Source organism: Thunnus maccoyii, chromosome 4, assembly GCF_910596095.1.
Source record: "Thunnus maccoyii chromosome 4, fThuMac1.1, whole genome shotgun sequence".
In the NCBI taxonomy this organism is placed as follows: Eukaryota; Metazoa; Chordata; class Actinopteri; order Scombriformes; family Scombridae; genus Thunnus; species Thunnus maccoyii.
This window is the reverse complement of record NC_056536.1, coordinates 10,430,410-10,457,376: the sequence shown is the minus strand read 5'-3', so window position 1 is coordinate 10,457,376 and position 26,967 is coordinate 10,430,410. Positions and strand designations below refer to the sequence as shown.

Sequence of the window (26,967 nt, the reverse complement as noted above, 5' to 3'; positions counted from 1 at the left end):
TTTCCTCCTCAGCCATGTCGATGTGAACGAACCAGATGGTGAAAACAAAATCTGATTTTTTTTTTTTTTTTTGCACTTGTGTGGCGCCTGTCTTCATATCAGTAAAGCTCAGCTATGACTTTGCAGCCAGCACAGTTAAACCGCCGCACAGAAACATTCATTCATTTGGGTTTTTCTTCTCCTGTTTCAATGCAGGTGAAAACATCAGATCTCATGTGGTTTCTCGTCTGGTCCCACTCAAGCTAAACATTCCACTCTGCTGTCGAGGAAGCATCAGTTTTCTAGTAGTTGTCTTGATGCATAAACCTTGCGCGGAGTGTGTTGGGACAGTAACAGTGGATATTAAATGCTTCAGGGATATGACACATGGACAGTAATGTCTGCTTTCCATTGGTCCTAACCAAGGTAATCATATTTATTACACAATAAATCTTTATAATTTTGTTCCTTAAACACATCCATGTTAATTTTTTTTGAGTGTTTGTGTCTTAAAAAAAGTTTCCAAAAAGAAAGAAATCATCCTCATGATCCATCTTCAGTCAAAGGAGCATTCACATCCCTGATTTCCCCGTTGACTGGGTTTCCCTCCATGTCCATTAATCACTGTGATTATAATGTCCTGCGTTCATGTTGTTTTTTACTCATCGATGACCCATGTGACTGTTTTTAAATGCAGAGGCTTGGCTGGCGGTTTCCTCAGAGGAGAGAGTTTGATTGTAAAGACGTTACACATTCAGATCGGACCAACTCTCACCCACTGGGACTGGTCAGGAATAAAATGGTTATTGTGCTCTGAACGATGCTGGGACAGAGAGATGGGAGACATTTGCTGGTCGTTAGGTGACAAAAAATCACACAGAGGTGATGAGAATGAGACTGAAGATGGTGTAAAGTCCTTGACATGTTAAAAAAAGACCTGAAGACTCAATAGACATCAAGGCAAGCTGCTGTTTGAGAGAAGTGACAGGCATTTGGCTTCTTTGTACATCCTTCCAATGCGCTGGGTGTGTTAAGTTTTACAGAGAAAGGAGGTGACGTTGAAGGCAGTAAGATGAAGGTGGGTTTTTAAATGCATTCTGAACATGTCCGATTTTTGACAGGCAGATCACTGCGGGTTATAGGAGAGGAAGAGGAGGAGGAGGAGGGTGAAGGCTGGCGGGCTATCAGTAGATATCGGGCAGGTCATGGTAGTTCCTATTGAAGTAGCCACCGCTGTAGTTCCAGTCCTGGGAGCCGGTGTACGGGTTGGTGCTCATCTGGAACCAACTGAAAAACACACACAGTGCTGCAGGTTCACACAAAAACTTCTCACAAGAGGCAACATTTTAGATATTTGTCTGGTTTGTTTGCTTTCTCCTGTTTAATTCATTTTGTGTGTTATTAAATGCTGCATGTTTCTTATATCTATTATCATTTTATGTTAGGTGACATTATCAAGCAAGTGGAGGATGAAATTATGTGACAAGCAAATCTGAAAAACCCTGACAGGAAATGTTTAAGCACGCGGGACCTAAAAGTGTCAGCTACAAATGCCAAATTCAGAATATTGCTATTATTATTTCTTATATCAATTTAATTTGGAAATGTAATTAATTAGAAGATGAAGGAAAGCTGAAAGCCACAATACCATAAACTAAACGTCTTTGTGGGTTTTTTGCATGTAAAGATGAGATTTCTTTCCTGTTTGCTTTTTATTCCCCACATCCCACCTCATCTCTGATTAAGAGATTATCCTTCTCTACCTGCTTTGATTTATCTGGTTCTGTTCGTCTCTGCTCTTGTTTTTCGTTCTCAGTCTAACAGGGTGTTGATGTAAAAGTGCAGCCAACCTCGTCTGTTTAAATAAAGCTTAAATAAATGAATACATAATGACTTTTAGCTTTTTCAAAGTGTGTGTGTGTGTGTGTGTGTGTGTGTGTGTGTGTGTGTGTGTGTGTGTGTGTGTGTGTGTGTGTGTGTTTCCTACCTTGTAGACCACTCTTCATCATTCTTGGCTCTCTCCTTTCTGGCAGCTCTCTGTTTCTCCTCCAGTCTCTCTTTCTCCCGACTGGCGTCATCTGCACGAGAACAACACAGTCACATGTCTGCTGGAAAGAGATGTGTGCTAGAATACATTCTTCATTTCAGGGTAATAACATTGTTTGCATTGTTCTTTAAACACTTGGATCAACAATATCACACAAGACAGTGACACAGAAAGCCAGCAGGTGGCAACATTGTCTTATTATTGTCTTATTATTGTCTAGTCTGTCTGTGAGGAGTCATTTTAAGATGTTTTGGGGTTTTTTTTTACTGTGAGAATAATGTAAATGTCAGCAGGAACTTTAGATTACACGTTGATGTTTTTTTAAAACTGCAGAGGTTTCTATAGGTCACTGCAGCAAAACAAACTGTGTTCAGGCAAACGAAGCTCCACTAAACGCTGATAAGAGACTTAATCAAATTACCCATGTTGCCATTCTCCATGGCTCTGATGTCAGGCCTGAAGCGACAGTCGGTGGGGGCCAATATGGCCTCCATGCCGGGCTCCAGCTCATTGAGACACATCGCAAAGTTGGTGAAGTTGTACATCTGAGGAGGGAAGAGAGGAATCAAGAACACTCACAACAACATTACATTGTTCAGTAAATCCATCGATTACAGCGACTCACTTCTCTTCTTTCGTGGCACTAGTGACTAGCATGGGGTGTGTGTGATTTGCACCTGTGTGTGTGTATTTTTATACCGTAGCAGAGTGTGCTGGTCTGGAGTCTATCCTCCACAGCAGAGTGCTTCCTGGTACCACAGACACTGTCTCCTGGACTTCAGGCATGTCGTCTGCATCATCGTTCTCCGCTCCCACCTGCTCCTCCTGGAAATAAAACACTTCATTTTAACCACAATGACATCTCACATGACTCATACTGTCTCTACAAACAGTAACCATCTATAAGTCACAGCTCCAGTAACAACAGTTTTATGGCTGTAATCGATCTTCTCACAGCTGTTATGTTGAAACTGCTGCTAAAAGCGCCATCTAAGAACAATTTTTCTTGCGCAACATTATTTCTCTAGACACGTGTCAAGACACGGATTTTGTAATCCGTTCTCACATTTTTGTGCTTCTTGTTGTCTCCTTTCTTCTCTGACTTCTTGTGCGCCTCGTAGGCCTGAGGGTCGACACTCCACATGCACTCTGTCCACTTCCCATAGATGACAGAGAGCTTCTTTTTACTGGACGGAGAGAAAGACAGAGCAGAGAGGAACAGGGAGAGAGGAGAAAGGTAGGAAAAGACAGAAGAGAGAGAGGAAATAATACAGGGAAAGTGAAAGTGAAGGAAAAGGAAGAACCAGATTAATATAACGATGTTCCAAACTTAACATGATATCAAATAACTGAGTGTCTATACTGTAGTTGACGTAGCAAGCAGAGAGTAAACTCTAACCTCTTATCCTGGATGTATCCCTCCACTTTGTGCAGCTCTTTGCCAAACATCCCACAGGGCTTGAAATTCAACACACACTTGTCTCCGGTGCTGCAGGAGAAAAGAGAGAAGAAGAGTCAGTTACCTTCTCTTCACTGTCTGTGTTTTTGTGAATTAATGTGAACTGAACCTAGAAGGTCAAAGTAAATAATAACTGCTCAATACTGGAATATTGTCAGGAGGTTTTTGTTTGTTCTAATAAAGACAATGAAATAAAACCGCTACATAAACATTTGATAAATCATGTTAGTAATAATATTCACAGGCTTGACTGAATCCCAGACTGATTAAAAACTAATGCAGGAGAACAGAGAAGTTTTCCAGGCGAGACTCTTATCCGATCAGCGTGACAGTAAAGCTCTGTAGCGGCACGCTGTGTTCGACTGTGATTTGACTACTTCACAGCTCCTGGTGTGAATCTTTGCGACTGTGTGAATATGAAACTGAGGGTGACACAAATAAGTATAACACAAGCTTTGTAGAGCCTCTCTGGATAAATAAAGATTTTAAGAGTTATCCAGAGATTGTTTGCCTGAGACGCCACGCGGAGAGTAAACAAGCTGCGGTCTTCAGAGTCAGAGTAAACACTGGGACGGAGTAAATAAAAGCGCCGGACAGGAATGCTGAACAGCTCTGTGAGTAACAGACATAACAGCGTCACTTTTGCTGTTTTTTGCTAGAATTTGACTGCGGGTCAGTTTTCTCTGAAGTTGAATTTTTCCTCTTGAATAGCTGCACTCAGTTCCCATAGTGACGAATGTAAGTGTTAAATAGTTTTATCTGCTCATTAAAAGAACTACGAACTGCACGAGAGCTGCCGTGCATGTATAGTTTACCTGTGGTTGACTATTTCCACTGTGCCATACTGCTCTATCCATAGTTTGCCCAGGATGATATTGTGTACACAGCAGTATGGGTTACTCCATGTGTACGCCTCATTGTGCCTGGAGGAGAAGAGGAGAGGAAGGGAGAGAGAGAGACATAAGGAGAGGTGAGAGAAGGAGGGATGAAGAGAAGAGCACCGGGAGATGCAGCAGACATGTAGGGAGGACAGAGGGGAGTAGGGAAAAGTGTAGAAAGGACGGGAAGAACGGGAGCCAGGAGAGGAGAAGAAATGAGGAACACATTCTGTATTTAAAAAAAATCATATAAGCACAAACACATTTCCTCCGACTTACTTGAGTAGCTCTAGTGTGATGGTCCCTTTAGGCTCAGCCTCAACACTCTTGCCCCAGAATTTGAGTTTGGGGTAGATGGAGCCGTGGAAGACGAAGTCCCCGACCAGGCTCTCTGCGTGGAAGGCACTGACTGGGGGATGATGGGATACCTGCTCGGATACCAGCCGGAAACCCTGGTCCTCTCTGTAGAAGGCAGCGGAGAGGAAAGAGGTTAAATATACTGTTTAAGCTGGTGACCTTACAACGAGAGGTGTGTGTGTGTGTGTGTGTGTGTGTGTGTACCTGGTGAGTTCATAGGTCTCTCCCAGCAGAGGGTTGAAGGGTTTTCCAGTTCTGTCCCACTGAGACGCAACTGCTGACACAGCAAACGCAGCTATTGCCTGAAGACAATCACAGACCATGTTAGTGTGTGTGTTTCTATTTCTGTGTGTGTTGCATGTTCTCACAATCCTGAGCCTGAGCTGATCTTTGTTAATGAGTATATGTGTTTCTGAATACTATAATACCGTAATGCATAACTGTATGCTAGAGGATTTTCACCTTTTCCAATGAAATCCTTTAGGATTGCTATACATTTCTAAAAATCTTTTTAAAAAAAGAAAAAAAAAAAAAGACTTTCTATCCCTTTTTATGAGAAAAAGGTTTGGTTCTTTTAGGATTTTCACAGTACAATAGGAAATTTGTTTTTTCTCTATTAAATCTTATATATATATATTTCAAAAGACTTACTCAGTCTTTATAAGAATTACCAACAGGACTCGTTTATTATTGAAAATTAAACTTGGCTATGATGGATTCTTGAAATATCATGTAAAGGTTTGGGACACGGCAGCACCACATACAGCTTATGCCTTTGATTTGGCCTGATTATGTGTCATTATGTGTCATTAATGACACATTTTGAAACGAAAACGTTAAAAAAATGATGTCTATTTTTTCCAAGTCCACACACTGATGACTGGCTGCTTATATGTGATGACTTAAGGAGTTACACTTTTTCCAGCTCTAGTGTTTTCCTCACTATCCAATCATGTGTTCTGTGGAGATATAAAGTAAAAATGCATGTAGATGACAAATGCGTGTGTGTGTGTGACTGTCTGACCTGCATGCGCTCTATGGAGTCGGACAGCGAGCAGGCTCTGTTGATGAGGTAAGTGTGTTCCATGTATTCTGTGATTCTCTGCAGGAAGCTCAGAGGCTCGTTGAAGACGATGGGCATCGTGATCTTGGAAAGTTCCTGAAAAGCAAAGAGCAACTGTAAACCTCAGCCAAATCATATTAAGTTTGACCTCGGCTAACAGAATATGTGCAACCAATACATGAGAAAATTACTGTTGTAATAAACAAGATAATGTGCTAATATCTCCAGACTGATGTTGAAATAATTGTTGGTTAATGTTACCAAATCACTGACATTTTACGCAACCAGTTTGGACATGTGCCAGTTAAAAGTCATTTTGTCTATTATATTGTATCTAGTATATGGTCTGTTATATAACAGAATCTAAATAAGCCATTAAAGACGTTTCAATCTGTCCTGGGTAATTATCACCCGGATACTGATACTGTCATGTACTGTATATGTAGAAAAGTAGCATTTGCTTTGCGTCTGGAAACAGCCAGTTCTTACCAGTCCGATGCATTTCTTCAGGATACTCCAGACACTGATAGTGTTTCTGGAAAACATGGGAGCAGGTAACGACGTCCTGAAATGAAAAAGGAAAAAAAAGAAATGATCGGGCATGAAAGCACAGAGCTTCTCCGGTATCTGACACCGGCTACATATTTTCTTGAAGGATCAGATTTGGCATCTGAGGATCAACTAATGACCTAAACGCAGTTTTCCCTCACAAAACAAAACAACTTCCCTTAATTTAAAACAGATAGTACCGTTTCTCATCAGCCACACCGTCTTCCCCCATCGATGATGTTTCATTGAGTACGTTAAGCTTTGGAGTGTCTCAATTCACCCTTCGCTAAGTGTTCTCGTTGTCGTTCAGAATAAGCCATAACAACAAAAATATTTCCAGAGATGATGGTGATATAGAAACATAAACACACACACATAGAAAGAGAAGAAAAACCATTTTGTTCTCTCATGCCTGCTGTTCATATCACTGTCATGTGCATCAGTACCAACAGTATCTGATCTGACACGCTCCTGTCAGAATGAAAACCACGGCTACTAATGTTGGAGATAAGCAGATCATGTGGTCTTTCAGGTCTCCTTGCAGGCACGGAGAAATGATACATGTACTTTAGGAAAAAAATGCTGGAATGAGAAAGAAAGAAAAAAAAAAAACACTTCACCCCAAATCTAACGTGTCATACTGAGTCAGAACAGATAAAGTATGTTTACATGAACGAGCCTTTCAAAAGCCAAAAGAAAGATTCAAGGCTCTCTTTCTGACAGGGATCCTAAAGTGGATCCTTGTGCTTGTATGCATGAGTCAACGCAGTCAGTTCATTACCGACAACCATGAAGAGGCTCCTATCTCTTCTTCTTGTTTGTTTTATGCTAACTATGCTAAGAGACATATTAATATTCTACACCTAGAAATGATAATGAAGTCTGGGAATAAGGATCCCAGTATTTCTCAGCGTTTTTCACCTTCCAATCTATGTACGCAATATTTAACCAGCACAGCTAGAGCTGCAACAAATCTTTGATTAATGGACTAGTTGATCGACAGAAAATGTATCTATTTTGATAATCAAATCATTGTTTTCGTCATTTTTGAAGCAAAAATGGCAAAAAATAGCTGGTTTCAGGTTCTCAAATGTGATGATTTTCTTTGTCGTACATAACAGTAAACTGAATATCTTTGGGTTTTGAACTGTTAGTCTGACAAAACAAGACATCTGAAGATGTCAGCTTGGGCTGTGGGGAACTGTAACGGGTATTTTTCACTGTTTTCTGACATTTTTAATTGTTTGGGAAAATAACCTGCAGATTAATTGATGATGAAAATAACCGTTAGTTGCTGCATCATGCAGAACTGCAAAATATTTAAATTTACCAACATATTACATAACAACTAACAAGTATTGAAGAGAACCTGTTTTCCTGGGACAAGCAGAGTTACATTTCAGTGCAGTAATCATTTTAAAGCTACCACCATAAAAAAAAAACATTTGAAACTAGTCAGTGAGAATTTCGACCCAGCCCAGCACATCATACTGGTTTCAGTAGGTGGGTTCAAATAGTTTATGGATAAGACATAATGCAGCTACAAATACATAAATACATACACTGCAGATGGAATGCAGGAATGCAGCAGTACCTGTGTTTCTTGATGCCGTTCTCCTGTGGCACTGATCCGTTCTTCTTCTGACTGCTGCTGTCAAACACCAGCGCATCTTTGAAGCTGGCCTCTGACACCCCTTCATACGACTCGTCCGAATCCAGGCCTGTGAGACACAACATGAGGCATCATAATTAAAAACAGACACATGGGGCTTTCAGATTTTGCTGGCAGTGGATTTTGGGTCAGCTATTATTATTATATTTGCAACATTAGTGTCTCAGATAATGCAATAAATTTGCATTCAGGAACTTCTTGTCTTGTTTGCCTTGCAAATTCTTTTGATTGTCTGAAACTGTTTACTGATTAACCTCTTCACTGAAACAGCAGTCGGCCACTTTAAAAGATATATATTTCCTGTATTTCAAATTTCTAGTCATGACTCTAATGTTTCGAGATACAATGTAGACCTAATAATGGTAAAAAGCTTATAAAATATCATGGTGCAGCCATGAAAAAAACATGTACAGTAGTTGCAGTGTTAGCATCACACAGCTGCAATGAAACGCTAGAATAAGCAGAATCTGTTTAATTCAGAGCAACATAGAGGAATCTTAGGGAAAAAAGAAAAGAATCATCAGTATGAACAAGTCTTAAGAGATAAAAAACAAAACTTAGAGCAAGATTATATTGTCACATTGCGTGACTGACCAGATTTCCTCACTGCAACTCCATACAAATCATAAAAAAAAGACACGCCTGTGGTCTGGCAGGTTTTCACACGTTGTGGTGTCTAAAAATGTATTTCCGTTACTTTTTATTTGTTTTACAATAAAGCTGCATCACTAACCCTGACAAAAACCGAGCAGCATTGCAGTAGCTGTTTACAAGAAAACCTTCCGGGGTTGCCCTGCTTCTGGACGGTATCCAGAACATGAACACGGCATTTAAGTATTTAGTGCTGCAGGGTGGAGTCGTGTTGAACTTGAGGTGGGGCGCAAACAACAGCTTAAAATACATTAAATGGTTTATTATCATTTAGCAAACACACCTACTCTGCTGTCAGGATTATGTCAAAGGTACCAGGTGTGGACTCTTACGAGAGCAGGTTAGCCAGATACAAATGTAACACAAACTCTCACATGAGTCTCTGATATGACATGGAAAGAAGAATAAAAGAATAAAAGAAGAACAGAAATGATACAGAATATCACTGAATGTGACCAGATTACAAAATAGAGGAACGTGGAGTCAGTAGCATGACAGTGTATTTGAGGGCAAACATCAGAAAAATCATAAATCAACTTATTCACATTCTCCAAGACCTGCAAGACCAACACATCCAAGATTCAAGATCCACCAATAATCACTATTGGTCCAGACTAGCACACTGTCTGTCACAATGGGCACATGTTTCAGTCAAATGTGGCCCCAAAATCTAGTAACTTGCAGACATAAAATTAGATTTAATTTTATCATAGTACAAAAGTTTTAGATAGAGTCTGCAGTTGTTATCAGTACGTTTTCAAACTGGAAATGGTGAAAGTGATAAAGCCAGAGCCTTAAGTTGGTCATTTGCTCCGAGTCTCCATCTATTTATAATTGTGCATTAATTTGACAATATCATCCAAGCTTCTGTAGCTGCCATGAAGACCCTCAACCGTTTTATCAACTGATGAGTTTAAGGATCAATATTCATTTGGGGGAAAAAACATAGCAAGCAGAATATTGGTATTTTTACAAATTTCTAGTTAACATCTTAAAAGTCTAAAGTTGGAGATCCACTGAGGTAAAAACAAGATGCTAAAGCCAAGTTGGACGTCACCTGATGCTGATTACAGCTAATGTGTACTTATAAATAATACATCTGCACCGGTCTGCATCTGTCTCAGATTAGTAAAATGATCATAATAATGACTCAGATGGACACACACACACTCATTTTGATTTTTTAATCTATAATATCTGCATGGAAACGACGAGCTGTTAAAGACATAATAATAGCGGCAGAACAATGACCGTATGTCAACATGGGCGTCTAACAATATCACACGACAAGAACACGACTGACAGCGATTAATTGTTAATTGTTCACAAAGAACAACAACCTGCTGGTCCTGCCCTTCAACTCTGCACCAAACATCAACACTCAAGCTATTAAATCAACACCAGACATCATTTCCCAGCATTCACTGCTGGTCACATCACTGCCCAGCTTTCACTAACACCACAAGTACGATTTTTCCGGATGGGGAAAGCCGTTCACCTTCAAGGATGTTTTAGCAAGTTCTAAAACCCACTAAAGGACAAAATAATCTCCAAATAACGGAGAACAATGCACCTGTTATAAGAGCTTAGAGAGTCCGACCAATGGGACGCTGTCATAGCTACAGCTCTCATAGTATAGAAGAGACACAGAATTCGTGCACAACATCCTGGTGAGTCAAAGCAACTCTAAGGTTTCATTTTCATCAGGTGTATTTTTGTAATTAGCTAATGCCTGGATATCAGATCCGTCATGGCAACTGTAACGTTAGCATGCATGACATCCCATGAGTGTCGACTTGATGGACAACTCATTTAATCCCTTCACAGAGATGTCCGCAGAAATCTAAAACCACTTATAATAAATCATAGATGTCAGGAAGGTTTGTGAATTCGTTTAGCTGCTTTCATTGAGACGGAATGTCAGATAAAGAGCGTTGAGTGCTGATTTTAGGCTGTCACTAACCGACTGACCCCTCCTCTCCATCACCGCACTGCCTCTGCTGAAAAATACCAAATAAAACAAAAACCTCACTCTGTAATTGAGCACTTTTTCTGAAAAAACACACTCAGATTTATCTAAATTGTCACTGCTGTGTTCCACAGTCTATGTTTTTAAATGCTTTACTCTCTCATAGACTTCAGGGTGTAGCTGACATTACTGATCATGACCGCAAGGCACCAGACCTCTGAATTATTAAACTTATCATCAGATGAAGGCAGGTTAGGTTGCATTGGACACTAATATGTTTCTATGACCATCTAATTAGGACTGACAGCCTCCTGCAGCTAAAACAGTGTCACAATCCCTGGTGAGAAAATAAGATCCAAAGAAAAATAATCGTTAGAGAAATTACAAAATCCTCCTGCTACAATACTAGGTGGACACCAACAACAAGACAATCCTATTAAATCCATAGGAAGAGCATTCCTGTCACCATGTGGGAAATTTGGTCAACTGACAGCATTACTGATTTGTCTCTCTGAGGAAGAGCTTTCCATTTTTGGAACTATCACAAAAAAGAAAATCAGTCATAAAAATAACAAAACAGTACTGCGATTCCCAAAATACAAAAATGCTGAGAAAGATCTTGAGACCATCTGCAAAACATCTTCATCTGGTGGAAGCCAACATATGAAGATCTTATCCAGACTGCCACACATACACACACACACGCACCTGTGACGGCGTCGTAGAATTCATCCTCATTGCTCATCTTCTAGAGTCAAAGCCGACCAGTCGTTCAGGACAGATGTTCAACTTCTAGCACATGTTCCTTCCGGTTTCGGCCCCTCAGAGTTCCTCTGGAGGAAGACCTGTCAATCAAGGTCCCTCTGGAGTGTCACCACGGCAACAGCACTATATTTGTTGGATGTCCAGAGAATGTTTTTTACCGAAGAAGAATGACACCGGGGGACGTCAATCAGAGCAAATCTGCTGTTTGGTTTACAGCTGATGTAACTTCAGGGATCCGTCTGTGTTTTTGGTTTTGTTTGTAGAAAACCTGTAGAGACAAAAAAAAAAGACACATTTTGAGTTTACTATAGTGTCATGTAACCGAAGAGTCGTGTTATTTACCACAGCATTTACAAAAGACAAGGTCAGGTCTGGCAATAAAACTAAGTCAAGATCAAGACGTTACATCACCCAGGGTGAGGGGTTATATGATGAAAAAATATTTGACTGGTCTGCATTTGAGTGATAATATTGTATCATAAAGCTAAACAAAGACTGAAATTTCCATAGTGTGACTGACTGATGATGGCTGGTTGGATCTGGACACCTTGGCTTCACAGATACATCAACCAATCAAGTGTTATTTTATATTCTGATCTTAAATTTTGAACTTATTGACCTAAAAAAAAAAGTCTTTAATTTATGCACTCCTGGCTACTGGCCCTCTGCAGGCAGCAGTTGTAAGATCTCAGATGACACACAATGCTTAGGGGGTCATTCCCGGCTCTCTGGGCTACCAGCTGAAAATCTGCTTAGTCTGGCTGAGCAACAGTCTTGTCTATCATGGCCCACTGAGTGCAAACAGAGAGTTTTCTAGTCCAGTAGTTACATAATCAGGACACCACTGTCGCAGGCATTCTGGCTCTTTGTTACCTTCTGTTTGGTACATTGTCTCCTCAAACTTTTAAACTCGAGACCCCAAATTACCTTTAGTCCGCAAATTCCAAAATAATAAATTAACATTTCAACACACTTAAAATGTGTTCTTTACAAGCCAGATCACATTGAATCTCTATTCCACTTTATATTAAAGTAGCAGTGTTTAAATAATGATCATTTAGCAAAAAACACTTGAACAACTTGTGTTGTAACTGCAAGTCATAAAATAAATGTCACATGTCATCCACCTTTTCATTTTGTTGGACGCCAAAAGTTCTTGACAGGCTTCCTTTTTAGTTAACCAGACACTGACAAAGTCAACAATCACATACTGTCCCTTAGAATTTGACTAAATTAGCTTTAAATACACAACCTTTGATCAAACTGGCTTTGACAATGTATGTCACAGTGTTGCACAAGGACGGCACTTTCTCCATCAGTGAGTAAAAGGTGACAGGATGATAATCAGCGAAGGTGAAACCAGCCGACAGACAGTCTGTAATTCCAGTTTAATCCCTCGGCACATTATACAGGATGAAATTATACTAGCAGGCTAATGAGTGTGTCAATTAGTCACAATTGAAGTGAAATAGCTTTTGGGATGAAACAGTTCACTGTGGTGGAAACAGATCACATTATTCTGCTTCATAAAAAGGTTTTTATCTCATTTCTGTCATTTGGCTCAGTATCATATTCACAGCTCACTTCACCACATTCTTCACAGTGAGAGTAACAATGCATAAAGTCTTCTCTCACGACTGTAATCTGTGTGATCTTTGTAATACTAAGGAAACCAAAGTGTTATTTTCATTTTCACGCAGCCCATATGGTAACAATGTTGACATATACAACAATGCTGACCCTGATACATCATGTGTAGCAGAAACATCATCACACAGCTGAGCTCTACTTTCTAACACACAGTAAAGCTAAATCAACTTCTTTAGCTACTTTATCTTGAATTACATGCAGTATCAAGCCTAAATACTTTTTTTGTGTACAGACCAAAATGTGTCTGTACTATCGAGTATGAAAAAAGCGCCGAGCATCAAAAGTTAGCACTGAATGCTTGGTCAGATTACTAATTTGGTCATGACACACATTTCCTGATCTGAAGTTACTTAACACTGATGCAGTTGTTCAAGACAAATTTCATTCTATTTATGAGGGAAATTATTTATTATTTGATTTTTTGCTTTAGAGCAGCACTCAAGTAAGACATCAGAAAATGTTCATTACAGTTTTTACATTATTCATCTAAAGTGTTTGTCCTGACCACCTCAATGTGACATTAGACTACCTGAAATAACACAGACTGTAATACGTGGTTTGTGAAGTCCACTAGAGTCCATTAGAGTCTGTGTTATCAGCTTCATCTACACTTTTATGGTCTTCTGGCACCTTCAGTATTTCCAACCCGGATCAAAACCAGTAATCAATATTTCTCTGTGTTTACAGAGGTCATGATTCAGACATTATTCATGCGTAGCTTAAAGTTTAACCTCTTTCCTCCGTTTGTTTCTGAATGAAATAAAGGAGATTAAGTTTTGGTTGTGTTCCTAAATGAAAGCCAACTGCTTTATGGTTAATACAACAATGCAGTCTTTAGAAAATACTTAAGATAATCTACTATTTTTAAGGCTGACAACGTTTTGCATTCAAAAACTATACATACCTGCACACTGTAATTTCTCCCTGGTTAAATCCCCAAAAAGTCAACTTATTTCTTTCAGTTCTTCATTTCTGATCCTGAAGGTGAAATGCTGAATATGAGGAAAAAGAGGGTTTTTCTCTCTTTAACTTCCCCCTCTGCTCACTGCCGTTTTTTTACACAGCGGAAGGGTTTTATCTTTGCCAGAGACAGGTAACGCCTTCAGTACATGAACAAACTTTGGCCTCAGCGTCAATGATCGATAAGGAGAACAGAATGGATGACAAGCTGGTATTCAGTCGTACTAACAGCTAATTCAATGTCTCTAAACAGAACAAAAAGATCCCGTTTAAAAAAAGGGGAGTTGACTGCTTATCAGAAAAGCATAACAAGCCAAAAGACCTACACAACAAAGCCTGATATGTCCTCATAATCCACTAAACCAGTTCAAAAAGTTCAACAGTGCAATTTTGAATCGAGTTTGGAGGAATTATTACAGTTTAACTTTCAAAAGTGTGTCTGCTTAGTCTGAAGATACAAAGACAACCTTCCCAGACTACTACCTGCTTCTACAGGATAAGTCACTGACTTGTACCACAACATGACCAAGACCACAGCTGTGATAACCCTTATCACGCATATTTCTGTGCATCAGTGCCTCGGTGCTCCATGTCTCCCCATGTTCTATGAACATTCCTCTACATAGAAGAGACTGTTCTGCTTCTAGTTTAATGTTTAAACTGTTGTGTCATATCAGCATATCTATTTTTGCCAAGTCGATACTGATTCTGAAAATCTGAATAAACTTCCTTCTACAGCAGCTAATAAGACTCCATGTGACCAAACTAGCAGGTAAGCAACGTTGACATCTAGTCACTAAATGTAAGACAAACTAATATCTGAGCATTTAAAATGTAATCTTGGAAACACACAGTGAAAACTTCTGAAACAGCACTGCATGACACAAAGCGAGCTATGCCTACCTGTATGTCTATGGATACAGCAAACATAGCTGAAAACCTGATTTGCATGAGTTATTACAGGCTCACCATCACTTAAACCACACTTTACAACCCTGCTGCCGCTGAACTGTAGGATCCATTCATACCAAGAATAATGATGCTTTACTGGACTTCCTTGTCATTTTTTAAGATCTGAAGTCTAAAATAGGCAACATGAACATCTGTCTAGTGGCTACGCTCCTCCCTGACAGGATAAAAACATGAGGCCGGTATAACAACACCGTGTCCGAGGGTTACGGTGACTGAGACTGGCATCAGTATTATTACTGATGCAATAAGCTGACAGGTCTGACGCTGATATACCATTAAAACGACAACAAAATACATGGACTTCCTGCTGTTTCCTTAAATAAAGCTCACCTCTCTATAGTCGTGTATTTTGAACAGAAGATGTCACGGTTCGTTTCTGTATCCAACTTGAAGCTAATGAAATTCATTAATACTTTGAAAGGTCAATCTTGAGATTCTCTTATATTTCTTAGAATGGCAGCCTGTCTTAGTTGTAAAGTGTTTTTTATTGGCTACAATTCACCACTTCTCTAAGTGGGAACCCCTCAGTATCAAGCCTGAGCTGATCTGACTGTGTTACAGCGAACTTAAACCTAATTTCATAACATTCTTCTTCCATCGATGAGCCAAAACCGAGCCGGGGAGTCACCAGACATTTCTAATTTTGTATTAAGCAACAGGATTCATCATGTTGCCAACGATTTCTTAAATTCTTGAAGTCAAGACAAAACTGAATAAAACTTCTGGCTCATGTATTATATTCCTCTTAATTTACAGCCTATTAAAAGCAGACACGGTTTTAATATCACCGTGCAAGAGTGAAAAGAGGCGATTCACATCATTAAAATAATCCTTTTGATTATGTGGCGACGCTTGGGAGAGAGTATGACAACTACTGGTTGAACTACTATCCTCGGGGTGTATTTGGCCTTTCTAAGATCTGAAACAGATTCTGAAGCACAGTTGAGGAGGCACACTCCACCTCTGTAATTAGGTCTGCATGTTTGGAAAAGAACAGGAACTGAGAGTGCAATATCTGGGAATGCATCTCAGCTAAAACGTTAAGCTCAATCAATTTGATGAATGCTTGGTCTTGATTATTAACATGAATTATTCCTCTTATGATTTGTGGAACCAATTTTCTTATGACAGCATCAACAAGTACAATATTTGAACAGACTAAAACCTGTTTTGCACTGAAATGCAGTTTCACTCAATCTTTTTATTTTATTTTATGGTGATCTTCTGTTTTTAATCAACTCACTTTTCTATTCCATAATTCTACAAATAAATGTAATAAATTCCTGCACTGACTCTCCCTCTCTCTCTCTCTCTCTCTCTCTCTCTCTCTCTCTCTCTCTCTCCCTCTCTCTCTCACACATACACACACACTAGCACAGAGCTCTCTGATTGGCTGCAACAGGTTCTCAGATCATATCGCTCGCTCTGTCTCAGACGCCCGTGAGCCGTTACGTAACCATGACAGACATGGCACCATACACACACACACACACACACCACAGAACGTACTAATGCATACATGGACTCTCGCTTATCTCAAATAACTAACCTAAGGCTCTGCTCTTCACAAGTATGTGAATGTCGGAGGTGCAGAGATGAAGTTTTGGACGTAAACTATTGTTTTTGCCTCGAGGTTTCCTGCATATAATTAATTTATCACAAAGTACAAAGTTCATCTACTGGCTGTTCTAGCCTAACTTTTGGAATAATTTTAGGATTTAAACTTGACTTTTGGATGACTTAAACATTAAAAACAAAAAAATTAAAACTTTGGTTAAGATTTATTTCCATTAGAGCACTACTGATACTCATTAGACAAAAATACAAATCTATAAAAAGTATCCTGTAAAACAGGATCATAGACATTGGGGAGAGATAACAGTCTAAAAACACTCATCATGCATACATTTTTTTTAAAAAGGCTGTTTTATGCTTATTATTCAATATAATTGATAGCTGACAATGATATGATGAGAAACGCCGCAGACCGATGTAAAGGCTGCAGTACATAAACATAAAGTTAGTATAATTGTTTTTAAACAAGTGTTGACCTACTTTCTTTTATGACTTTATTAGACTGTGACAATAACGAGATGACAGGAAATGAGGGAGAGAGAGAGAGAGATATTCGATTAAGGATTGGATTGAAACCAGGGACATCGTGGTTCATGTTTGTCGTCTTAACCCCCGGGCCATACTTTTTGTAAACAGTGTATCTTGTTAGTCCACACCAGAGTATGTCTGTCCTAACTACTGATTAGGTCATTAGCATTAAAAATAAATAATCTAACAGCCTTTAAGATCACAACACAAGTCGTGTTTTAACCAGTTGTGTTGTGTTATTAAGTCTCCCTAATAAAAAGCACAGCGGACGAGAAGATCACTCATTACAGAGTTCAACTTCCACATGTGAACATTACAGATTCTGTTGACACAGGGTCATTTATTTAGGATAATAAGATTGATAATACCACAGTAGTTATTAACTATTAACCACTTGTACAACATCACAGTATCTGTAAAAGCAATTTAATGTTCCTGTTGGTCCAGATTATCAGATGATTGCATCAGCATGTTAGTATTCCACATTATTACGGCCTCCTATCTACCAAGTACTACAGACCCCTCGTAGGCCTCACCTATTCATTTTCCTTAAACAAACAGGTGTTACCAAAGCTTGTTACCGTGGCAACCCCACTGTCAACATTTTCAATGGCAGATAATCTCATTGCCAATCAGTCAAAACCTTAAAGACAAACCTACCGATCTTCCATTCATAAGTCCGGTGTACAGCTACTAGCCTAGCGACGTCTCTCTGTGCGGTCCTCCGAGGGCTGATAAAAACATCCAAAGCCGCAGGGACAAAGAGCGAGCGAGGGACAGAGACGGGCAGAGAGAGAGACAAAGGGAAAGAAATTTAGAGACGAGAGCTGTTGCCAAGCAGGATGGAGCCCAGTACTGAGCAATGATACAGCACATACACACACACACACCTCTTTCTTTCTTTGCGCACACCTACCTCAATAGGTGACACACCTCTACAGCCCTTGAAACACGAACCACGAGTTAAATTCACACACACACACTAAAGGACACAATAAGATGAGCGCTGAGAGAGAGGGATCCGTGAAATAGACCGGATCAACCTTTATTGTTACCGACAACAAAATTTTTGAGTAAAGTGGGACCGTGTAATGAGTAAAAAGGGCAACAATTCAAATTGCCTGAAACTAATGTGGGACTGGTGGAGGTCAGTAACTCACTTCTGTCTCATTAGAAGCCTGCCTGACCAGACCAGCGGCTTCCCAGAACGGACAATCGATTGTGACTACTTCCCAGACATGAGGCTTGCCCTTTCTGGTGTACTTTCAGTCTCCCATGCCGCCGCTGCTTGTCTCCTTTCAAACATTCAAAACGTCACACAATCCTCGTGCAACAGTAAATTACAAAGAACAACACAACTCGTGGCAGCTGTCACGTTGTGAGCAGAAATCGTGTCGCGGACAAAGCAGCCTCTTTTTAATCATTTAACAGTCTGTCAAATCTGTTCTGTAGATATGGTGTAAAACACGACCGGCGAACAGCAGTGCGGTTTGAAAAAGGCCGAATGACTGTCATCACACACACAAGCTGCTATCAAATGATGTACATAAAGCCTGAAGCATTATATAACTGTCACAACCCAAAAACGCTGCACTGCTCTCATTAACCAAGATCTTTGCACTTTGATTCTGATATCAGCACTTGGTGCACAAACCACACAAGATATTAATAATTCAGGCAGCTTAGCATGTTTTTCCTTCCACGTCGTTACAGAGGCACATTCGATTATGTCCTACCGAGCAAATGCTTTAGGCTGTAGCTAGAAGATGAAGGGAATGGATTTGGTCTGCGAGGATCTGTTGGAAGTAAGAGGCACAGCACGGCCGCTGAGTCATAGTCCGACACAGTGCAGCTCTTTGCTGCTGTCTGTGCGCTAATTTGTGCAGGGAGGAAAATTACCAGAAGTTGACTTTGGAGGACAACACTTCTGGGAAGACGTGTGTTATGGGTACAGGAGTGTGCTCTGCAGAGACAGTTGTGGGTGAACTGAAGCCAAAACAGCGTCCAAGTAATCAGTGTCTTGTTTCTGTGCACTACAAATGTAGAAAAGCTGAGTAATACTACTCAAATCATGATTTATAGATATTTAGATATTACTATTCTTGATATTTGCAGCCATAATTACATTGGATTGGCTGAACCAAGACAGCTTTAACAATCAAATTAGAGAAGAATGAAGCAGACTTATTAAACCTTAAAGTGTTTAAATATGTTTTTGGTTCTTTATTGTTTCAAACTCTAAGCTGTATTAAAAGAAAATACTGTTCAGTGAGCATCTGTCAGCCTTTCAGATCTCTCAGACTCCCCCACTTCAAAGGCACCCTGTTAGATTGTGTCGATGACCCACTGACATTTAAATGAAAGGAAATATTAGCACAAACTTGTCCTGGCTTTTCTCATATGGACCAGTTGCAGCTGGCCTAAATTACACTATTTTACAATGAGATGAAAATCTAATGCAGAAAAAAATAACATTTAAAAAGGTAGTAAAAGGAAACGTCAAAAAATGAAACAAGCTTTGTAGTCGTTTTACGTCCCAGACTCCCTGTTTTCATCTCAACAACCCAGAAAAACATCATGACATGGCAAGAAAAACCATAAAAAGCAGGAAACCGGTTTGTATTGTGTCACAGCAATTTATTAAGTACACTTCAGCTCTATTTATCTTTTATGAGCTGCTCATTTAAAACATAATCTAGTCCTGTATATCATCTGTAGTAGGAATCAGCGCTGCCTGAGGGTAGGGAAATGGAAGTACATATCACAAGATCATAACCAGGGGAGGGTTTAAATGTCAATAGCCCACAAACGACTTTTTATTAAAGTGCGACCGCCAGTATGACATCAAATTTACTCGACCTCAATCACAAGACAGACCTTGTTAGAGTACATCCACTGACTGGAGCGATTTCATAAAAGGTAAGTGCTAACGTCAACATCTGTCCTGGTCTGCAGAGGGAAGACTTGCACCACTGGCTACATTCACGACTGCTCAGCAGAATGGAAATAAAACTCAAGAGCCACAACAGCAACACTACGGTACCTAATCAGCTCAAATCACACACTGGTGCAGCAGAAAAGATGACAGATGAGGATGTGAGAGGAAACTATGAGAGGCGAGTGACGGTTCCAAAGATCACATCTTGTTTCTTTCAGTCTTATCTCTTCACACTGAAGCAAAAACCATGCAGAGGGACAAATTGATGAGAATGATAAGGAAAAAATAAAGAAACAAAAACATTTTTACCACCTTTTAGTAAAACGTGAAAGACAGTGAGAGACAGACTGCAACCTCTAGATTGCGTCACTCAGCCTTGGATGAGGACATCAACACAGGAAGTAAATCACAAAGGGGATAAACATCGTCCCACCCAAACACACATACAAATCATTTTAAATGGATTTTTCTTACTCAAAGCAACTTCCAAGTGACAGACATACAAGGTTATCAACGATAACGACTTCAAGGTTTTCAGCACCCCGACGACAGAGGAAACCTTTCTGAAGTATTAATGCATAAATAAGACTAAGTCCAAACCTACAGTAGTATATAACTGCACCGTGTACGGGTGTGGCCGATTTGTTACAGGGAGAGTCAGTGGTAGTGTCAATAATGTGAATTACTGGATATTAAATGTTCATCTGGAGGCTGCAGTGGAAATTATAAACTAAAGTTTTCACAGCATTGGGTGCAAATTCAAGAGGTTCATCTCCGCCCGGTTACTGCAGCTACAGCAAGCGCAACTGATATAACATCTACATGAGTCTCATGTTTTACCTGCAAGACTCATATTTAATTCTGTTGTTTATCGTTTGTGATGTGAGAGAAATAAAAATCTTGCATCCTGGTATCAGTTTCGTTATAAAATCCAAACGTACCGCGGAGCGTCTCTCCTGCCGGCTGCTGACAGCGCTGCCAGCCGGAGAGTCGATCACACTGGACGGTAGAGGAGGAGACGCAGAGATGCTCGTGCACGTCTGTTTAAACAGGAGTTTAGCTGATTTCTCTGCATTTAACACCAGAGCTGAGAGTGTCAGAGCTCGGAGCAGGAAACAGTCGCTCTGCGCCACGCTGATCTCTGTTTCCATTAGTTATGTATTTAGGTCACTTAGAGACAAGACTATAAAAGTTTGCAGCCTGTTATGTTGTCACACATATCCAGGGGGATAATGTCAGTAAATGTGAGTAAAATACAGATTTTATCTCGTGTGAATGCGCCGCATGAAACTCAGACGAGTGGGAAGCGGTGGCGGCTGTTTCTTAACCACATGAGGTCTCCAGGTAATACTAGTCCCGTGCAAATAGGGTCATGTGTGGAAGCGCCGTAAACGCCCCCGACGACGTAACAGAAAACTGTTCATGCCAGTTCATTCTGAAAGAAAAACAGCAACTGGAGAAAATCTAGCACTCAGCCAGCCGACCGATGGTGTAACTTCATCACTAACTCACTCAGTCAGACAGTCAGTCATGAACAACCGCATGCGCAGGGCTGGCCCCACTGTTGGAGTAATAAACATGGTTGAAAAAATATTAGTCATGGAGGGAAAAAATAAACAAATGCAAACACAAACACTACCGCAAGATAAGATTTCCAATTTTAGCACCTCAACTTCCACAATAATCACTTAATAACAAAGAACAAGATTTTGGAAGACTGTATGCAAGTCAAGTCCTTTGTTGACAGATGAAAACAATTTCTCAAGACCTGAGGAGTGTTTTCATAAAGGTGGCTCAGAAAAGCAGAGCTGATTGTGAAAAACCTTAAAATACCCAAATAAACAGAAGCAGGATGAATCTGTTTCATAAACTCTGAGCTAATGTGAGCAGACTAAGTCTAGTCTGGTTTATTTCATGACTTTGAAACAAACACCAGAGACATCAAGTACTGATCACATTAATTCACAGCGAAGAAAACAGATATGTGGAGACGAAACTGTGACGTTTGCCACCAGAAAGTGGCACACAAGGTTAGCGGTAAGTTGTCGATCTGGCAGTAAATGTACAGTACAGACAACAGTGTGTCAGTTAATAAACGCTGCAGCTTCTCAAGACAAAGAAAAATTAATGTCTGTTGTTTCCCCAACTGCTGGAAAAGTGAAGGGGGTTAGCCCTGAAGTTAGCAACAATAGGTTAGCCTAAACTGATGAAGCTAAACAGAAAAAGCAGAAATGCTTGGCTGCTGAGTCTCTCCCACGTTTCACTCAGCGCATCAACCCCCAACCGAGGAGCAACACTGATGTCAAGATATATTTGACATGAATTGCAAACTGTCTCGTGTTCATAGTGAGTGCAACATTTAAGAAAGGGGAACCTTCAAGGAGGAACTCTGAGGTGTTTTGGTTTGGCAGATTGATTATAACACTGCTGAGGCTAGTCTGGAGAGAATCCAAGGTAACTTAGGTCAGACTTATTCAAACCTCCTTTATGAAACAGAATTTCCTGAAAATAAGCCTTTCTGAAATAAGTCTAGTTCAACTGGAAATCTTCTTCTTTGAAACACCCCTCTGGTTTTCCAGATCACACAAAAGCAAGTCCAAGACTCAGCATCCCCTTGCAGAGGTCAATCCTAAAGAGTTCACCGAGTTCCTTTGTGTCTCTGCTTCTGACAGAAGTGATGAGTCCGTCCTCTTCGTGTTCCTCCTCCCAGAACTCGTTTACTTGTGTAAACCCTCCGAGAATAAAACACACCGTCTCATTCAGAGGAAGACGCTGAGCACACAGTCTCACGCACACACACGAGCTGCCATTCAGTGCGGTGTGAGTCAGCACGTTCCAGCAATACCTGCTAGAGGTAAAACCTGCTAGGATCATTCCTGCTGTCACACAGGTCTATAGATAGAAAGCCCTCTTAATATCTTGGATCGAAACTTATTTAACGTATCCACCCTTAATACAAACAAACACTGTGACAATGCTAACTAAATGCATATAAAACACACACAGAAAGGCTGGTTTTGTGATCAATACTGTTCGCAACTATGTTGGCGTGTGACTGGTTCGGCTGGATATTTGCTTCTTGTCGAGGTGTGCTGATGGTCCTCCCAAAGAAGATTACTAAATATTTAGGTCTAGAATTTGACCTTTGGATTGTTTTAGCACTTCCGCAACAACAGAAGGATGTCATTACCAAGACGTGACACATTTTCATTTTATAAGCTATTTCGCAATCTACAATGACAAACTGTCTTTACATTCTTTCAGTCAGTTTGCGCAACAGTTTAACGCTGTTGTGTTCCCCATCGACAGATACTATAGGAACAGGAAACATGGAGAAACACAAAGCAAAACTAAAAACAAGAAGCAAACCAAGCTGACCACTCGTACTTCTTCCAGTCTGCACATGGTCCCCCTAAAGCCTTCAGACAGGCGATATGTATCTGTAGATTGAGTCAATAGTAAAGTTTCATGTACAAAACAAAAGCAGGGCTGCATCTATATTGGGTTTAAAAATTACCTCATACCTTACACCAAACATATCTTTAACAAATTGATCATTTCAGTTTATAGTTTTAAATTAGCAGAGTACTTCTTAGGATAATTAGAGAGCTGTAATTAAGTACTTGAAGAAACAAAGACAATAAAGAGCTGGTTATCCAATCTGACAAATACCAGCAGGAAAAATTATAATAGATCAATATCTTTATTATTTTTCACCAATATTGTCCAATAATGAGAGTATGTTGATTTTCTGGTGCATCTGCAAGCAGGCTTGTTCTCAGTTTGTCCCCACTGACCAACATGCACTCCCTATGACCACGAGCCAATCAAAGCAAAGCAGACCAGGACAATGGCTCTCTATCAGACAGGCTCCTGATTGGATACTTGTTTCCCTGCAGCACGCTCTATCATAAATTATACACACAGTATTGTTTCTCTGTTGCTTGGATGGTTGCCTAGACTAGCGTTAGCTCAAACTTTGCCTTGTTCCCATGTGGCAACACACTGCAGATATAAGACGCACAAAAAGGAAAGATCAATTTTACGGTGTGAGCAGCGCCTTTATGGTAAATGCTTCACACAGTAACTGATTGTAGAGACACCATGGGGTTGAACAGGCAGCAAGACACGCTTTAAAAGGGAATACAGCGGTTTCCATATTCAAAAAACTACAACTCGGGTTAAAGACTTACTAATTTGTGTTTCTAATGGTGTTACTTTTCCTTTCATGTGCGTTCGTCTGGGCATCACTGCAACATTCCTCTCAGCTGTGTTGAAACTTGGCTTTTATGACACGCCTTGCAAAAGTTCTTTCCTGTTCCCTTAAATTTGACCGGAGAATTCAACAATACACAATAATAATTGAAACTTTCACTCAAGGTGGTGAAAGAATGAATACCTCTCCAGATTTCACAGCCTCGCTCTGCTGTTTTGCAGGGAGGAAGACTGGTACCTCCACTGGTACATCAGTGTGATGCTCCCCTTTCAAATGGAGACCATCACTATAGCAACTAACTAAGGGGGTAATTAAGGCACCTTGGGGAGGAAGACACACAACAAAATGACAACAGCTGTAATTCCACAGAGACTGTCTGGTATCTCATGTAATGTAGCAATAAAATCAGCAGGTGTCTGCCTGCAGAGTGGAAACCTCATGATTTCACACCTCATCAATAACAAAAAGTGAACTTTCTCTAAGACCAGAACAAATTTAAAATCCATCCCAATATCTTTAAATGTTCTTTAAATTATGTTTTATATTATACATTAAATACTTTTTATTAGGTGATAAAATCTATATTTTTGAAGTAGAATAACGCACCGCACACATTTTCGGTATATTTTCATTCATACTATCCAGGGCTGCAACAAAATCTTTTTTTCCAGATTTTTAAATTAATCAATACATCCTTTAGCCTCTAAATTGAAAAAATAATGATAATTGACAAAAACAACCAAAGGTTAGCAAAATTTAGTTTGTCTTACCTGCAATCAAAAGTCACAAAATATTCAAATTTCACAGGGAAAATATTCCTCCTATTTAGATGCTATAACAAGTAAATGTTTTTCATTCAAATCATCAATCGCTTATGAAAATTGTCACTAATTATGTTTCAGCCAGTCAACTGTCTCAATAACTAATTGTTTTGGTACAAGTGAAACTGTGTTTTGGTTTATATATGTGAAAAAATACAAAGAACCAAGTTCACAGGTCAACTTCAAGTGCAGCACTGCGCTGAGCCGAAACATTCATCATATTTTCAGTTCCGCGATTTTTGTTACTGATTTGTCAACATAAAATAAACATTAAATGTCCTGTTAAAGTGTCTCAATGTCTCAGTATCAGTTCTTTAATCATTCACCAAAGATTTATCTGCATTATTGTTATGTGTTATTGTAATGCACTGTTCTCAAATGCTAGTCAAAACAACAGGATGCTGGTATGTATCTAAACAGACTCTCTCTCTTAGCATAAGCATTTCGTTCAGGCATCATCATCATCGCCGTCATCATTGAACTGACGCAGCAGGACAGTCTCTGCCTCTGAGGGGTCAGTCTATCAGGGAGAGCTGCTGTGTCACTGCAGACCTTGGTGTCAGTGACCTACAGTACACCAACCTTAAAAAAACAGCTTTGTTTAGTCTTTCCTGAGAGTCAGATGTAGATGTAGACGTTGATGAGGCAGTGAGAAGACAAACAGGCAGGGGAACATTCCCACTATTAGCTGGGGGCAATTAACCGCGATAGGAGATGACTTTAACCGACACTTTACACAAGATAAGTGCTCCTGGCAGTGGCCCAGATGTTTCTATACACATCTCTCTTATAGATGAGCTGACGGTCGACCACTTTCATACCAGAAAGCTTAACGTACTAATCCTGCTGTAATACATTTTTAAAAGCCCGATGACTAACAATAGTCACTCATCTGTCGAGCTGTGTATGATTAATAACATCTTCATGGAGAACTTGGACACGTCCAACTCGCTACATAAGTGCCAAAGAAGACCCATCCCAAATGCTGTGCTACCGTAAACTCTGTTTGCTTGCTAACATTAGCACATACAGTCTAGCAATTGCTCTTGCTTCCCAATTTTAAACTTAATTAACCTTGGCCAACAATTTCAGATGAGAGCAAGGTAGTTATATGAGGATTACTGCTTGTCTCTAATAACACACACCAAGCTGACAGCCTGAACTCTGGCAGGACCTCAGGAAGCTTTTTGACAGCTAGCATTAACATTAGCGGGCGGGCTAAAAAAAAAAAAAAAGAAGGTGGCTAACTATGCTAGTTAGCCACCTTTCTTGTACACAAAAGACAAAGCAATATCTGCAACCGTAAAAACAAAGACAAAAACATAGGCAGAGCAGTACAATGTCTGGAAAAGTCCCGTCTTACCTCGGCGTAGTGTGCAGGGTGAAAGCTTTAGTCCAGAGAGATGAACAGGAATTTAGTGTGTAGCCTCGGTTTGACACAGAGACGGATGTCGCTGGCAGAGGGGGCGGGGCTAAAGGATGATAGACATGGTCCAAAGCCAATGGAAGGTAGAAAGAATGGAACAGAGAGTACTAACAACAAATCAGATTGGGGGCAAATTATGAGGAAATATGCAATAATACTTGTGTTTGACATGTTTTGCTTTCTTGTTTGTTATAGTTGTTGTTGTTGTTGTCGTTCTTCTTATTATTACTATTATTATTATTATTATTAGTTGTAGTAGTAGTAGTAAAGTAGCAAGTTACTGAACCAAAAATATAGATTCATATTAATTTATTATATATTTAATTTCTAAAGTAAATGTAAATACATACAAGCCTGGATTCATGAGTATGATCACATAACTCAGTTAGGGTTAATTTATCTCAACAGTATTTTGAAAACTGCTTTAGTTTATATATGTGAAAAAAAAACACAGAATCAAGTCTGCAGTTCAACTTAAAGTGCAGCGCTGTA

At 39.8% G+C, this 26,967-nt stretch overlaps 1 protein-coding gene across 1 annotated transcript; it reads right to left on the bottom strand.

Moving 5' to 3' along the window:
* On the bottom strand, nucleotides 1-26,526 carry LOC121896054 (oxysterol-binding protein-related protein 2-like). The gene is made up of 15 exons (XM_042409688.1): nucleotides 26,413-26,526; nucleotides 11,548-11,657; nucleotides 11,333-11,469; nucleotides 7,927-8,053; nucleotides 6,273-6,348; nucleotides 5,745-5,879; nucleotides 4,925-5,022; nucleotides 4,643-4,825; nucleotides 4,301-4,408; nucleotides 3,426-3,515; nucleotides 3,093-3,213; nucleotides 2,726-2,851; nucleotides 2,448-2,571; nucleotides 1,967-2,057; nucleotides 1-1,266 (listed from the first exon to the last, which is right to left on the bottom strand). The coding sequence occupies exons 3-15, from the start codon at nucleotides 11,367-11,369 to the stop codon at nucleotides 1,164-1,166; spliced, it is 1,419 nt and encodes a 472-aa protein (XP_042265622.1). The 5' UTR covers nucleotides 11,370-11,469; nucleotides 11,548-11,657; nucleotides 26,413-26,526; the 3' UTR covers nucleotides 1-1,163.
* Nucleotides 26,527-26,967: the final 441 nt, after the last annotated feature.